The following is a 14,982-nucleotide window of genomic DNA, read 5'->3' as shown; positions in this document are numbered from 1 at the left end:
CCCGTCTGCAAAGTACTCTCTCACCCTCTTCTTCGCCTACTGAGTCCTCACAACAGTGCGGTGGGGAAACTGAGGCCCAAGGGTGTCTGAAAGCCAAAGAAATGATCTGTGTCTTCAAAGCTGCCTCCCCCACCCAGGCAGAGCCCTGCAAACGCTTAGGTTTTAAGCCTGTATGCATGTCCTTAAATTCTACTTAAGGGACACGGGAGAGGGGAAGGTCGGAGGCTCTGGGCTGTTTGTGTTTCATGTGACGGGTGCAGGGAGGAGAGACTGGAGGCCTGCGGCCCAGGAGAGGCAGGGCCAGCACTGCAGTGGGCTCCCCTGCCTCCTGCACCATGGGGACAGTGGCAGAGCCGGCCGCTGTGGGTGACAGCCACCTGGCTTGCCGAGTGAGCCAGAGGGGGCAGCGGGCCACCTCCTGGCTCCGGGCCGAGCACGTCTGCCTTCCCAGGATGGCACAGCCTCTCCGCCGGGCGGAACCCTCAGGGCCCCGGCCAGGCTTGCTGGTGGCACTGGGTGTCTGGGGCTGCCTCTCGGGAGCTCTTGCTGAGCACAGCCCAAGCTAGGCCTTCTGGGGTTCAAACGCCCTCCGGGGCTGAGCTGCCCTCTGAGTGAACTGGCAGTAGGAGTGTTTGGTTGTCATAGACTGTCACCCTGCCACTGTCCCCTCCTCCGGCCCTGCGGGGAAGAGGGAGGCTGGGTGGGCTGGGGCCAGAGGCTCTCCAGGCCTCCACTGACCCTCTGGCACCCCCCGCAACTTGGGAGGTCCTGCAAGGGGGCCCTCAGCAGAGCCTTGAGCCTGGGGAGGGGAGGGGCGCCGGGTGAAGGAGAAGCTTCCCCCCCCGCCCCCCACCCCCCGGCCTCCTCTCGGCTTGTCTTGGGTTCCAGTCACCCGGGTCAGCGCCCAGCTGGCAGGGCCAGAATTTCCCCAGCCCTCCAAGACCTGGAAGTGGGGCAGGCTCCCGCGCTGAGGCCCCGGTGAGACCCCTGTCCCCTCCCAGGCCCCAGTTACAACTCTGTAGTGAGCTAGGAGAGGGGGGACTTGGGACTCCGGGCAGGCGCTTGGTAACCGGTCAGTGCAGCTGCCTGGAGGGTGTAAACTGAGGCAGAGAGCTGGGGGAACGAGGCCCAGCAGATGGGACAAGAGCAGGCAGAGGTGGTGCAGGCAGGCTGGCAGGTCAGCCCCAGAGAAAGCAGAGCACCTCTGGGCAAGTGGGACTCCTCGGGGGGTGGGCTTCTCCCGTGGGTTCTCTCACGTGCTTGTGGGGCCAGGGAAACTGAGGCACCACATTAAGTACCCAATGCTAGGGTTTCCCTATGTTTGTCTCGAATTCCCTACCGTGAGCATATGTCTTTCTGCAATCAGATAAATGAATAAATGTTGATAGAAGCATAAATTGGTACTTGTTTTAGGGAAAAAAGCTAGACTCCCTCATGCACACAGGGTTGCTTACACAGTGGGGGTGTCTCCATCACGGACCAACTAGCTCCTTGCTTTTCTTCTGAAGGTAGGGCTAGCAAATCTGAATTGAAGCAAGAATCACTGAGGCAAGACCACAGGAAGAACTTCCTGTCCCTGAAGGTGGTCATCCCCAGTACTGAGGGCCAGGATGGCTCAGAGTGACCGCGGTTTGGGGCTGGGCTCTCCCACTCCCTGCCTGTGAGGCCAGGGAGGTTGGTGAGAGTTATTTGCCATGTGAATGCGGGCACCTCCCTCCCAGAGGGAAATGGTGCGTGGGACGCCTCCAGCCCAGTGCTGGCACACACGATGTTCAATAATGTCGCCTGTTGTTCCTGACTGCTCACCAAGTCCTGGCATTCCACCTCCAAAACATTCCTCCGCTCCATCTACTTCCCCCGTGCCACTGCCGCCATGCAGGCCACCGTGATTGTTCCTGGCCTCTGTCTCCCCTTCCCACCCCTTCTCCATAGTGGCAAGGGTGAGCCTCTTAAGAGGTGACTTCACTCTTCTGGATACAGCCTTGGCATCCCTCGCCTGCCTCTTCTCCTTCCTCCAGGGCACAGGCCGTCATGGGCTCCGTGGGGAGCCAGCGCCTCAAGGAGCCCAGCGTGGCGGGCACTCCCGACAGGACGGTGGCAGTGAGCTTCAGCTTCGACAGCCACCAGCTGGAGGCGGCGGCCGTAGAGGCAGCTCCAGGCCCGGACATTAGGGCCAGGGGTGTCTCCGCTATCATGGACTCCGGTGAGTGACGGTGCGGGCAAGGCGCGTGTCTGCCCCAAAGCAGGGCTTGGCCACAGGACCCCTGGCGGTGTCTTGGGGGTGGGGGAGCCTTGGGCAGTCACGGAGCACCAGAGGCAGCATCCGTCAGGATGGGTCAGATCTGCTGCGGTGACAAACACGCCCACTGCTGTGTCCCCAGCAGGTGTTAGGGGCTCCGCCTGCGGATCCGGGCTGAGGAGGCTCTGTCTCCACATGTGCTTCCTGCTCGTGTCCTGGCCCGTACACCTTCTATCTGGAAGTGACACATGTCACTTTGGTCACATTCAGTGACAAAAGCAAGCCATGCCTAATTGCAGAGGGGCCAGGAAGTGCCCAAAAGGGGGACTGGAACTGAGGTTCAAAGACCAGGATTTTGGCCCAGGTGTGTGACGTTGGGCAAGGCCCTACGCCTCTCTGAGCCTCGGTTTCCCCACATTGAGGAAATGGTAGCTGTGTGACCTTGGGCATGAGCCTAAATGTCTTTGAGCCTCAGTTTCCCCGCTGAGGGCTGGGGCCACCCGACTGTGAGGTCAGACCTGCAGAGCGGGCAGCGTGCGGGCCTGGAGTCTGACGGGCTTGGGTTCAGCTGTGCCTCCCCTGTTTTCCCCTCTTGGAGACCTTGAGCAAGTCACCGTTCTTCTCCGGCCCTCGCTCTGTCACCTGGAAGAGGGGAATGAAACGGGTGTCTCGGTGGTTGTGACAGAATCCAGAAACTGTTGCTTGGGACTGTTCCGGGCTTGCAGGAGGCGCCCGTGAGTGACAGCTCTTCTTTGGTAGCTCTTGTTAATACCAGAGCCACTTGGGGCTCAGAAGTGCAGGTGTCGCCTGGTTCCGTCCCCTCTCCCTGCACATGGGCAGTGGGCGCTCCACCAGCCGAGCCCCGTCGGGGGTTGAGATAACCTCCCTGCTCGTGTGTGTGTGTGGACAGAGCCAGCTCAGCCCAGTCCCCAAGGTGTGGCAATAGACATCGTGGGGCGGTGGCCTGGCAGTCTTGGCCATAGAAGTGGATGGTGGTCATGTGGCAGTGGCAGTGGTGACTTTAACGTGATGGCTGTGGTGACAGTGGCCTTGGTGTTGGGAGCTGGCACGGTCAAGGTCCACGTGGTCGTAGCTGGTTCCGTGTCCCCTTTGCCGTCAGCAGGCAGCCCACCCAGTCGTGGTCTTGGCCTGGTAGGGGGACCCAAACCTTCCCTCCTGGGGCGTCTGGCCATCAGCGCCCTGCTTGACCCGGGCTGGAGTTTCCACGGACGTCGATCCCGGGGCACGGAAGTACCAGGAGGTGCCGTCGGGATCTCCCGTATGCCAGACGTGTTCTCCCTGTCCCCTGTGTGGTGCAACCCAAGTCCCCTCGCTGGGCAGGGCCAACCCCCGTCAGCACAGTGAGCCTCTTCCTTCACTTTTTTTTTTTTTTTTGAGACAGAGTCTCGCTCTGTTGCCCAGGCTAGAGTGAGTGCCGTGGCGTCAGCCTAGCTCACAGCAACCTCAAACTCCTGGGCTCAAGCAATCCTCCTGCCTCAGCCTCCCGAGTAGCTGGGACTACAGGCATGCGCCACCATGCCCGGTTAATTGTTTCTGTACATTTTTTAGTTGTCTAGCTAATTTCTTTCTATTTTTAGTAGAGACGGTGTCTCGCTCTTGCTCAGGCTGGTCTCGAACTCCTGACCTCGAGCGATCCACCCGCCTCGGCCTCCCAAGTGCTAGGATTACAGGCGTGAGCCACCGCGCCCGGCCTCTTCCTTCACTCTTGATTCAGAGGCGTGAGCAGCCCGGAGTGGCCAGGTGGGGTCTTACCGTCCAGCTCAGTGGGATCATGGGGTCCTGGGGTTGGAGCTGAGACCCCCAGGCCAGCAGAGCCGGAAGACACAGGATGGGAGCAGCTTCTTGCCGGTGGTGACTACAGGCACCAGTGGGTGGCACCACTCCGTGTCCACCCCTTGATGGCTGGACACGTGTCCTGACTATGGAAAAACAGTGCCCTGCACGGGACACCGCCTGAGAGCATATGCAGCCCCTGGAGCACCCTGTCCCGGTCCCACGAGGTGTCACCACCAGCCGTCCCTGTAGCTGAGTCTCCGAAGGGCCATCCCGCTGTTCCGGCCAGCCGGCTGCCTCCATGGCCACGATGGCAGCAGATATGGCAGCAGTGGCCGTGGTGTTTGGTGACTTTTGAGAATGGCACGATGACAGAGGCAGGGGCAGCTGTGGCCATAGAGATGGACAGTGGCAGTGCTGGTGGTGGTGGCCACGAGTGGGCTTGCCCGCGTCTCACCTGGTGTCCCTGGCTTTAGCGGCGGAGGAGCCGGTGCCCGACGACCGCTACCACGCGATCTACTTTGCCATGCTGCTGGCCGGGGTGGGCTTCCTGCTGCCGTACAACAGCTTTATCACCGACGTGGACCACCTGCATCACAAGTACCCAGGTGGGTGGCAAGCACAGGCTGCTCGGCACACTCGGCTCTGGCCGGCGGCCCCCCAGGAGCCCCAAGGGACAGGACCCTGCTCGGGAGCCCATTTTATTCAAATCCTGGCTCAGCTGCGAATTGCTGAGTGACTTCAGGGCAGGCACCCACCCTCTCTGGGCAGCGAGCCCCTGTTGGGACAGCGAGGAGGGAGCACCTGGCAGGGGAAGGTACAAAGGGTGCAGGCTGCCCCTGAGCACCTGCTGCCCATTGGTCCTCCGCAGGGACCTCTATTGTGTTTGACATGAGCCTCACCTACATCTTGGTGGCGCTGGTGGCTGTGCTCCTCAACAACGTCCTGGTGGAGAGACTGAACCTGCACACCAGGATCACTGCAGGTACGCCGGCCCCTCCCTACCACAGTGCCTCCCCCTGCGGCCCTCACGCACCCGGTTGCTCTGAACCTCACCCTGCCTGTCTGTCAAATGGGCGCACTTCCTAGGCATGCCCTAAGGTGTGGTGTAAGGAGAATAGGGTCTCGCTGTCGTGGGGCCACCGTAAGCCAACATGCTGCTTTGGAGGCTTTCGAGCACCCAATCTCATGTCCCTGGGCCCCTGCCTGAGCTTTCCCCTCTGCCTGAGCGCTCTTCCTTTCCCGTTCCTCTTCATGGCGACACCCAGCTGCAGGGCCCAACCCAAAGGCACCTCCTCCCGGAAGCCTTCCGAGGTGCCCCACTTAGACCTCTGCGGCATCCCTGGCCGGCCCGGTGTTAAGGGGGAAGGGCAGAGAGCTGACTGCAGGGAGGGGTGGGGAGGAGGGGCTCCCACCAATTGACTCGCCACCCCTCACGGCCTCTCCCCCCACAGGCTACCTCTTAGCCTTGGGCCCCCTCCTCTTCATCAGCATCTGTGACGTGTGGCTGCAGCTCTTCTCTCGTGACCAGGCGTACGCCATCAACCTGGCCGCCGTGGGCACCGTGGCCTTCGGCTGCACAGGTATGAACCGGGGCTGGGGGCCGCGGCTGAGCCCCTGAGTGCCGCTGCGGGTGGCCTGTGACGCGAGGCGAGCCGGGCTGACTGGGCGCTGAGGATGTCAGACGCAGACAGCGAGGCAGCCCCTGGTTTTCTCTGATAGAATCCAGCCTTTTTTTTTTTTGTTTGAGACAGAGTCTCACTCTGTTGCCCAGGCTAGAGTGAGTGCCGTGGCGTCAGCCTAGCTCACAGCAACCTCAAACTCCTGAGCTCAAGCGATCCTCCTGTCTCAGCCTCCCGAGTAGCTGGGACTACAGGCATGCGCCACCATGCCCGGCTAATTTTTTCTATATATATTTTTAGCTGTCCATATAATTTCTTTCTATTTTTGGTAGAGGTGGGGTCTCGCTCTTGCTCAGGCTGGTCTGGAACTCCTGAGCTCAAACGATCCGCCCACCTCGGCCTCCCAGAGTGCTAGGATTACAGGCGTGAGCCACCGCGCCCGGCCAGAATCCAGCCTTTAAGGACTGGCCTGCCCTTGTCACCAGGCCACTGCTGCTCTTGGGCGATGGCTTTCAAACTTTTTTTTTTTTTTGCTTTTAATTTGAAAAAATTTCAAACCTAGAGAAAGCTTGCAAGAATGATACTAACTCCCTCCCGACACCTCCCTCTCTGTGCACATAAATTTCCCCCAAATATATATCAATGTGAAATAATATATATTTTTCCTTACACCCTTTGAGAGTGAGTTGTAGACATCATCACCTTTCTCACCTAAATGCTAAAACTTCAGTGTGTGTTTTCTGAGAGCCAAGACATTTCCTCTAGAACCTCATCACAATTGCCAATATCGGGAAATTGAACACTCACACGATACTGTTATCTAAGCTGCGACCCGGACTCCGACTTTGCCGACTGTTTTGAAAATGTCCTTTATGACATTTTTTTAATCTTGACCCAAGATCACAAATTTCGTCTAGTTGTCACATCCTTTAGTGTCCTTTGATCCAGGCAGGTTCCTCGGCCTGCCTATGTGTGACACAGCAGTGACATTTTGCAAGGGCCCAGGCCAGTGGTTTTGTAGGTTTTCACACCTTTTTGACCGTGACTTCCAGGGAGAAATACATTTCACACCGCGGCCCCGTAGACACGTGTGTGTGTGTGTGTGTGTGTGTGTGTCTGTAGACGAAATCAAGGCTCCCTGAAGTAGCACGGCCAGTCCACGCAGTGTCCTCAGGTCTGTTCTGTTCTGTTTTGCTAAACAACAAATTGACCAGATTTTAGTCTGACAGCCGCTGCCCCCGGGTCTGCAGCCAGGCGTGGATTTGCCGGACTCCAGGGTGTGAGCCAGCTCGGTTTTACTTTCCCTGGGTCCCGGCTGTATTGTTTAAGATGAGTAGTAACAAATTAGCCCAGAACAATCTCAGAACAAGGCTTCACGGAACAAGACTTCGTTGTCACTCTCGCCACCTGTGCAGCCCACCGTAGTTGGCGGGGGGTGGGGGGTGTGTTCCTCGTGGTGTCTCAGGGACTCGGGCTGGCAGCGCCTGCCTCCCCCTTAGCGCATGGCCGCCTCTGTCACTGCCCATGGGAGGAAGAAAGGTTGAAAGTCCGGGCGTGCTTTTCACTGCCTCGTGCAGAAGTGACGTTTCGATGGCCAGAGCTCATCGGTGACCCTGGCTGACCCCAGTGGTGCTGATGGCTGTTTACGCGTCCTCCCCCGCACAAGATGCTCTCAGCTATTGCGGCTCCCCACGTGACAGGTGCTAAGGGTGTCTCACGGTTTTTCCTCTCTCTCTCTCTTAAGTGCAGCAATCCAGCTTCTATGGGTACACGGGGATGCTGCCCAAGAGGTACACGCAGGGGGTGATGACTGGGGAGAGTGAGTATCTGCGACCCCCAGGAGGGGGGTGCTGGGCTGCCGTGGGCTCCGGAAGCTTCTTCCTGGGGAACCCCCACCACGTGCCTTGAGCTGGGAGGAGGGTTCACAAGCTCTGGGCATGCTGGGCTGGGGTCTGTGACCCCCATCTGTCCTTGCCTGGCTGGGGGAGGATGTGGGGGGGACTCCCAGACGCAAGGGACGTGTGTGCACACATGTCTGCGTGCTGTGTTTCTGGAGCGTGTGAGAAGCACACGCCTCTCTTGAGCACGTGGCTGGAGTGCTTTAGTGCCACGAGCCTGTGTCTGGTGTGCACGTGTGTGTCCACGTGTGTGTGCGTGTTGGGGGGAGCCCATCTGTGGCCATGGGGGTCGGGTGCTGCACCTTCGGCACCAAGCTGTCCTCGGACTTCAGACCACAGGTGCCTCATGGGCTTCCCAAATTCTCATCTTCCGAGCCCACCTCGCCACCTCCCACCTGCCCCTTCTCAGAAGTGGCGGCCCCTCACTCAAGCCAAACCTTACCCGATGCCCAGTCCTGCTCCAAGCCCTAACTGCCCCCCTGGCGCGGCCACTGGTCCAGGCGGCTGACCCCTCTCTGCAGACGGCCGGCGCTGCCCTCAGCCGGCCCAGTGTGCTGGGCCCGTGCTTTGAAGCTTCTTCCTGCAGATGTTCTCAATCTTCCCCTGCTGCAGCCCAACACCCCGTCAGGTCGGCCAGAGGCCCCCGGGCTCCTAGACTGGCATCTGTGGGGTCCTGGTTCCAGTAAGGCAGGGCAGGCAGATGGATTTTGTGGGGTCGTGTTTGCGGGGACGAGCCAAATCAGGCTGCCAGGTGGTGCTGACGTGCTGATTTGGGTAGTTTAGTAGCCAAGGACCCCATAAAAAGATTTGCTAAGGGCCCTACCGGCACTAGGGGTGGGCCACAGCAGCTATGACCTGCCCCCGCCTGACACTGTGCAGCGGCTGGAGGGCACACGTAGGCCTCACGCCCTCTGGGGTTCCAGCCCCTCCAGGATGGGCTACACCAGCCCCTGCCAGGAACGCACGCCGGGTCTGCGCCCTGACTCCCTCCTCCCGAGACCTGGCTTCAGGGGCCCCTCCCGGGACACGAGTTCTGTGACTGCCCCACCGCATAGGTGCTGCAGGAAGGCAGGGCGTGTGTGTGTGTCTGTGTGTGTGTGTGTGTGTGTGTGTGAGAGAGAGAGCCGGTGGGAGGGGCCGGTCAGAGTGCGCAGGTCCTGGGAGGGCATGAGAGGACTCCTGAGGAGGTGGGAGGGCAAGGGGGAGAGGGAGGGCAGGGCGGGGAAGGCCTGAGTGGGTGGGGCTGGGGAGGGGTGAGGCAGGTTGGGGGGGGCCAGGCTGAGTGGGAGGGGGGCTGGGCTGGGCAGGTCAGGCTGAGTGGGGTGCCAGGCAGGGTGGGGTTGAGTGGGGGGGTTTGGGAGGGTCCTGGCTGAGCTAGGGGGTCTGGGTGGTCCGGGCTGAGGGGGGCTGCTGGGTGGGGTGGGTCCTGGCTGAGTTGGGGGGCTGGGTGTGGCCCGGTCTGAGTGGGGGGTCTGGGCGGGGCGGGGCTGAGGTGGGGGCCGGGTGGGGCTGGGCTGAGTGGAGGTGACCTTGGCCGCCAAGCCTAGGCCCACCGTCCCCCCACCCCAGGCACGGCGGGGGTGATGATCTCGCTGAGCCGCATCCTCACCAAGCTGCTGCTGCCGGACGAGCGGGCCAGCACGCTCATCTTCTTCCTGGTGTCCGTGGGCCTGGAGCTGCTGTGCTTCCTGCTGCACCTGCTGGTGCGCCGCAGCCGCTTCGTGCTCTACTATTCCGCGCGGCCCCGCGACAGGGGCTGCCGGTCCAGCCTGCACCACGGCCCCGGCTACCGCGTGCACCACGACGTGGCCACCGGGGACATCCACTTCGTAAGTGCCCACCTCCGCCTGGGCGACGCTGGCCGACGGCCTCGGTCTGGGTCGGGAGCCAGCTGGTGGCCTCTTGCTCTCCTGCTGTGCCCCCGCCCCTCCGCATGTAGTCTCAGGCTCTGGCTTTCTTCCCTTGTCCCTTTGTGGCTCTACACATCCTGTGGTCTAGGGCCCCGCCACCTGTGGTACCCGACGGCTGTGGTCTCGGGCTCTGGCCAGCTGCTGTGTCCCGCCATATGGGGTATGCATGGCCCTGTGCTCTGTGACACCCCACGTTATGTGGAACAAAGTTTCCACCCTCTAGGGACAGCCCACGTCCTGTGGGCCGTGGCCCACTCTGCTGGGACAGCCCTCGGAGGGGCCCGTCCTGCCGACTCACCCTGACAGTGAACTCTCTAGAAAGCTCACACTCTCCTCCACCCTAACCAAGTGTAAGGGCACCCACGGGGCATGGTAGGGCCCCCACAGCTCCCCCAGGGCAGGACACGGGAGCCAGCGGGAGAGGGTGTGAGCAGACAGGCAGAGAGGGCTGGCCAGGGGCTCCCCCAAGCACAGCACAGAGGCACCTCCACTGTGAGGTCCCCAGCACTGAACCCCTGCCAGCGGGTGGCGCTGGTACCACGCGTTAGCAGCCATCTGGCGCGCAGGGGGCGCCCTCTGGTGGTGACAGGGCTGCATAGCCCCAGCGCCGGGCCGGCAGGTGTGGAGGCCTGGCGATACCTGCAGGGTGAGGTCCACAGTGCAGGCCTCGTGCAGGCAGGCAGGGCAGGGGGACCCACTGGTTCTTGTCCCTGAGGGTCCCCAGCTCTCAGCAGCAGAGTAGAACCAGAATGTCGCACAGGCATCCATCTAGCCTGGGTCCTTGGCTGGGGACACTAGAGTGAGCTGGAAATGCTGTCCCTCATGGAGTCCCCGGCCCAGGGATGGGCCCAGGACGGAAAAGGGCGGGTCTGGGAGGGACACTGGGGGCCCCCTTCATGGTCAGGGAGGTTTCCCAGGGAGGGGCTTCTGGGTGACCACCGAAGCGGGAGATGCTGAGACCCACAGGAAGGGCGTTGGGGGCAGAGGGAAAAGCATGTGCTGAGGCTCAGAGGCCGGGAGGAGCCTGGTGTGTTTGGGGAGGGAGTGTGGGAGGCCTCAAACCCCCCCAGGCGAGGGGTTGGGGTGCTGTGCTTGGTTTGGTCAGAAGCCCATAGGGGACTCACGGGGGTGACGAGATGGAATTTGCTGCCTCGGAAGAATCTGAGAGGCCTCGGTAGGGTGAGGCAGGAGGGTGTCTGGACACAGTAGGTGCCAACTAAATGCCAGCCTGAGTGTGACTCCTCTCACTGGACCCGGATGCCCGGCCCTTCTGCCCAAACCCACCCCACCCCGTCCTCCCTCCAGGAGCACCAAACCCCAGCCCTGGCCACCGGGTCCCCGAAGGACAGCCCAGTGCATGAGGTGACCGGCAGCGGGGGCGCCTACATGCGCTTTGACGTGCCCCGGCCGAGAGTCCAGCGCAGCTGGCCCACCTTCAGAGGTGAGGGCAGCCCCCAGACCCCCGGGTCCCTGTCACTTCGTCTGCACTCGTGGGTGGCGCTCGGGCAGGAGGCGAGCAGGGCCCCTCGGGCGCCACCCTCTGACCCCCTCGTGCCCCCAGCCCTGCTGCTGCACCGCTACGTGGTGGCGCGGGTCATCTGGGCGGACATGCTGTCCATCGCGGTGACCTACTTCATCACGCTGTGCCTGTTCCCCGGCCTGGAGTCCGAGATCCGCCACTGCATGCTGGGCGAGTGGCTGCCCATCCTCATCATGGCCGTGTTCAACCTCTCCGACTTCGTGGGCAAGGTGGGCAGGGGTGGCACGTGGTGGGGGCAGCAGTGGCCCATCCAGGGAGGGTCCCCGGCTGGGGATGCATGTGGCTGCCTGGTGGGGAGGGTGGCACCGTCCCAGACAGCGTGCCCTGGAGGGTGGCCCCTGCCTGGTCCCCCAGGGGAGCTGCGGGGTGTCAGGCGAGGAGCTCGCCCTCCTGCCCCGCAGTCGCTGGTCCTCCGTGGGGATGAGCACAGTTCCTGGCCACTTGGAGTACCAGGGAAGGCAGGGGCACCCAGAAATGGCTCGAAGGAACCAGGAGAATCGGGACAGCGCGTCATGTCGTCTGCTACAAGTGCCGGGAGGGGCTGGGGGTCCGGCCTGGAGTCGGAGCAGAGCTGCTGTCCTGGTGCTCTGGGCCGGCGGAGTGGGCCTTGTCTTAATGAATGAGGCTCAGAGAGGGGGAGCCATCTGCCTGAGGTCACACAGCTGAACGTCCAGGAAGGGAGTCTGTGCTTGAGGAGGGAGCAAGGCTCAGTGAGCTCATATCCCACCTGCCGCTTCCTGGCTGTGCGAGCTGACGCAGGTGGCCAGAGTCTCTGGGCCTTGGGGTCCTCGTTTCTCAAATCGGATCAAGGTTCCCCACCACCACCAAGAAAAACCTTGCCGTGGAATGGGGAGGACCAGGTGCTGCTGTAGCAGGTGGGGGGGGGGGAACCGTTCTTGTTTCAACAGGTTTTGCTGATTTGTAGGCTGAAAGATGACAGATGCCTAGAGCTTGCCCTGTGTGTAATTGAAATCAGTATTTCTCTTTACAAACAGACAAATAAAACCAAGTGGGATTTGGGGGGGTTAGGGCAGAAGGGCAGGGACGTGGGCAGAGTGGGCAGAGCCAGGAAGGGCTGGGCTGGGGTGGGGTGGGGCGGGGCGGGGCGCCCACTGGCCTGGCTCCCCGCAGATCCTGGCAGCCCTGCCCGTGGCCTGGCGGGGCACCCACCTGCTGGCCTGCTCCTGCCTGCGCGTGGTCTTCATCCCCCTCTTCATCCTGTGCGTCTACCCCAGCGGCACGCCCGCCCTGCGCCACCCCGCCTGGCCCTGCGTCTTCTCCCTGCTCATGGGCGTCAGCAACGGCTACTTCGGCAGCGTGCCCATGATCCTGGCGGCCGGCAAGGTGGGCCCCAAGCAGCGGGAGCTGGCAGGTAAGGCGCTCCCGCAGCCCACGCCCCTCGTGGTGCGGGCAGGTGAGTTTGGGTGCCGGGAATCAAGTCAGCGTCAGGGTGGCCACTTCATTCATTCATTCATTCCGCAACTACTTCGTGGGCCTCTCCTGTGTGCCAAGTACTGTCCGTGGGGCTGGGGACACAGTGGGACAAAACAGCGCTCCTGGCACTATGGGGCTGACGCTCCCAAGGTGGAGACAGCCGATACAAGGACAAATAGCAAGGAGATGTAATGTGTGGGGTGGGGTAAACGCTGTGCAGAAGAACAGAGCAATCTGGGAAGGCCTCACTGAGGAGGTGACTTTTGAGCAAAGACCTGGAGGAAGTAGAGAGGGGCCAGCACATGGAGCTGCAAGGGGACAGTGTCCAAGCAGAAGCGTGTGCAAAGACCCTGAGGCAGGGGCAGGAGCAGAAGCAGGAATGGGGGTACAGCGAGGAGAGACCAGGTGGGGGCAGGGAGATGAGGGAGGCACTGCAGCCACAGCCCAGCCCCACAAGGACAGGGCCACGGAGCTGGGGAAGGGGGCTGGATTCCAGACCTGCTTTGACAGTGGAGCCCACAGGGCCGTGGACGGGTTGGGAGGTGGGTGGGGGTGGTGGGACCAGGTGTGGGGCCCGCTACTCGGGGCAGGAAGGTCAGCACTCCCACTCACTGAGATGGGGGCGTTGGGTCGGGTTTGGGACATGTACGTGCACGCGTTCAGGATGCCCACTGACGTCCCAGAGTGTCCCCGGCGAGGAAGCCACTGGAGGCCGGAGACTGGAGAGAAAGGTGCAGGTGTGGGGCGGAGCAGGTGTGGCCTGGGCGCCTGGTGGGCGACCTCAGGGAGCAGGAGCAGCCGGCCGAGGCAGGCTGGGCCCCGGAGAGGGCGTTCCTGGGAGGACGAGGAGGCCAGGGTGTTCACCAGGGCTGTTGTGAGCTCCCAGGAGCCGGCAGGTGACCCCCGCACGTCCCCCCTGAGAGGCAGAGGCCGGAGGGTGGCTGCCCCGCACCCCTCAGGTCAGTCTCGTCCGCAGGGAACACCATGACCGTGTCCTACATGTCAGGGCTGACGCTGGGCTCCGCCGTGGCCTACTTCACCTACAGCCTCACTCGGGACGCCCACGGCAGCTGCCTCGTCACTGTCACCGCTGCAGCCAACGGCTCGGCCCCCACCGGCCTCTGAGCCGGCCCTGCCCCTGCCCGGGGAGCTGAGGGCCTGACCTCGCCCCAGGCCCGAGGCGCCCCCTCCCCGCCTGCAGTGCCTGGGGGCCCCAGGCCTCCTCCTGTGCCAATAGCGCCACCCTCTCTGGGTCCACCCAGCCACCACTCCAGCCCGAGTTCTACCAAGTTCTCTGAAGCCTGGGTGTGTTTCTGCGGCCCAGGGCTCGGCCCAGCGACGTGTTCTGTGTTCGGTCTCACACCCACTGTCACCCTCCGTCTGTGCAGGGCCCCAGCTCCAGCCAGGCCAGTGCTCTGGGGTCAGACCCATGGCCGGCCCCGAGCAGGACAGCAGACCGCCAGCCAGTGACCCCACCCAGGGTCTGCTTCCTGTGTCCACAGCGCTGGTCGGGGTGCAGCCTGACCCAGCCTCCACCAGGGACGCCTCCCCGTGAACCTCAGGGCCCCCAGAGGAGGGGGAAGCCCACCTTGGGCCTTTCCCCCATGACCCCCCCCCTTAGACACTGGATCTCCGTTAGCCATGAAAGAATCGTAGCCCTGGGGCTGAATGGACTCAGATCACGTCTGCGCCAGCCCCTCGTGTTTGCAGCGCAGCGCCCGCCAGGGCGGGCCGCCCCACGCCCTCCCAGCCCCCGCCCCACCTGCCCACGCCCTCCCAGCCTCCCCCCACCTGCCTGCAATACAGGACGGAGACAGGTTTGGGAGCTGCAAAGCAGGGCCCCACCCTGGCTGAAGTTGACCCTTGACCTAGGTCTTGACCCCTGTCCAGCAAGGCTCAAGGAGGGACCTGACGTACGCAAGAGTCCCCAGCAAGTGGGAAGGGGCCTGGGGGGGTCACTCCAGCCTGGACCCTGCAGAACACCCAGCTGGTGAGGTCAGGGCCCTGGGGTGGGGGGATTCCAGGGGTGTCCTGCCAAAGACGGCTTTCCCTGGGGGAGGCCGGCCTGCCCTTCCACACCCCGGCCCCTGCTGTGTCCTGTCCCCCCGTCTGTCCACTAACTGTACCGCACTGGCCATTAAAAGATGAAGGCAGAGAGCCTGCCCCACCGCTGCCTCCCGAGGAGTGCTTGTGTGGGTGGGGCTGCGACCGCCATCTTGGAGTCCTGGTGGGATTGGTGCACCTGTGTGGCTGGGACCTCATTCTTCCCATCTGTGAAGTGGGCGGGTGGGTCAGGTACGGGGGCCGCCACAGGCCTGGTGGGCCGGGGACAAGTTAGCATGGAGGGGTCAGGGCAGGGAGCTGGAAGCATTTGGGGATTTTCCAGCACCTTTGTGCTCCTTTGGCCCTCGGGAGGGGAGGGTGGCTGCCTCAGCCCGCTCGAAGCGGGAGAAAAACGAACTCGAAGTAGGAGGCAGCTTGGCCCCAGCCCTTGGGTTCCGCCGGGCCCTAGGAGCCAAAGCCTTCTGGGCTCAAGCCCTAGCTC

At 62.6% G+C, this 14,982-nt stretch overlaps 1 protein-coding gene across 1 annotated transcript; it reads left to right on the top strand.

Moving 5' to 3' along the window:
• The first annotated feature begins 2,031 nt into the window (after window positions 1-2,031).
• Window positions 2,032-13,992, top strand: SLC29A4 (solute carrier family 29 member 4). Its single transcript, XM_069485676.1, has 11 exons — window positions 2,032-2,203; window positions 4,510-4,641; window positions 4,905-5,018; window positions 5,488-5,616; window positions 7,400-7,474; window positions 9,123-9,382; window positions 10,769-10,904; window positions 11,025-11,212; window positions 12,135-12,375; window positions 13,414-13,539; window positions 13,826-13,992. Exons 1-11 carry the CDS (start codon window positions 2,032-2,034, stop codon window positions 13,990-13,992), a joined length of 1,740 nt encoding a protein of 579 aa, XP_069341777.1.
• The last annotated feature ends 990 nt before the right edge of the window (window positions 13,993-14,982 follow it).

The sequence above is a fragment of the Eulemur rufifrons genome, chromosome 14 (genome assembly GCF_041146395.1).
Source record: "Eulemur rufifrons isolate Redbay chromosome 14, OSU_ERuf_1, whole genome shotgun sequence".
In the NCBI taxonomy this organism is placed as follows: domain Eukaryota; kingdom Metazoa; phylum Chordata; class Mammalia; order Primates; family Lemuridae; genus Eulemur; species Eulemur rufifrons.
Note: the sequence above shows the minus strand (reverse complement) of the source record. Positions and strands in the feature narration are given on the sequence as shown.

Coding starts and splice junctions, on each gene's coding strand:
- SLC29A4 (XM_069485676.1), top strand. CDS start 2,032: ATGGGCTCCGTGGGGAGCCAGCGCCTCAAGGAGCCCAGCGTGGCGGGC. Junction 5,617..7,399: donor CGTGGCCTTCGGCTGCACAG/GTATGAACCGGG, acceptor CTCTCTCTTAAG/TGCAGCAATCCAGCTTCTAT. Junction 7,475..9,122: donor GGGGGTGATGACTGGGGAGA/GTGAGTATCTGC, acceptor CCCCCACCCCAG/GCACGGCGGGGGTGATGATC.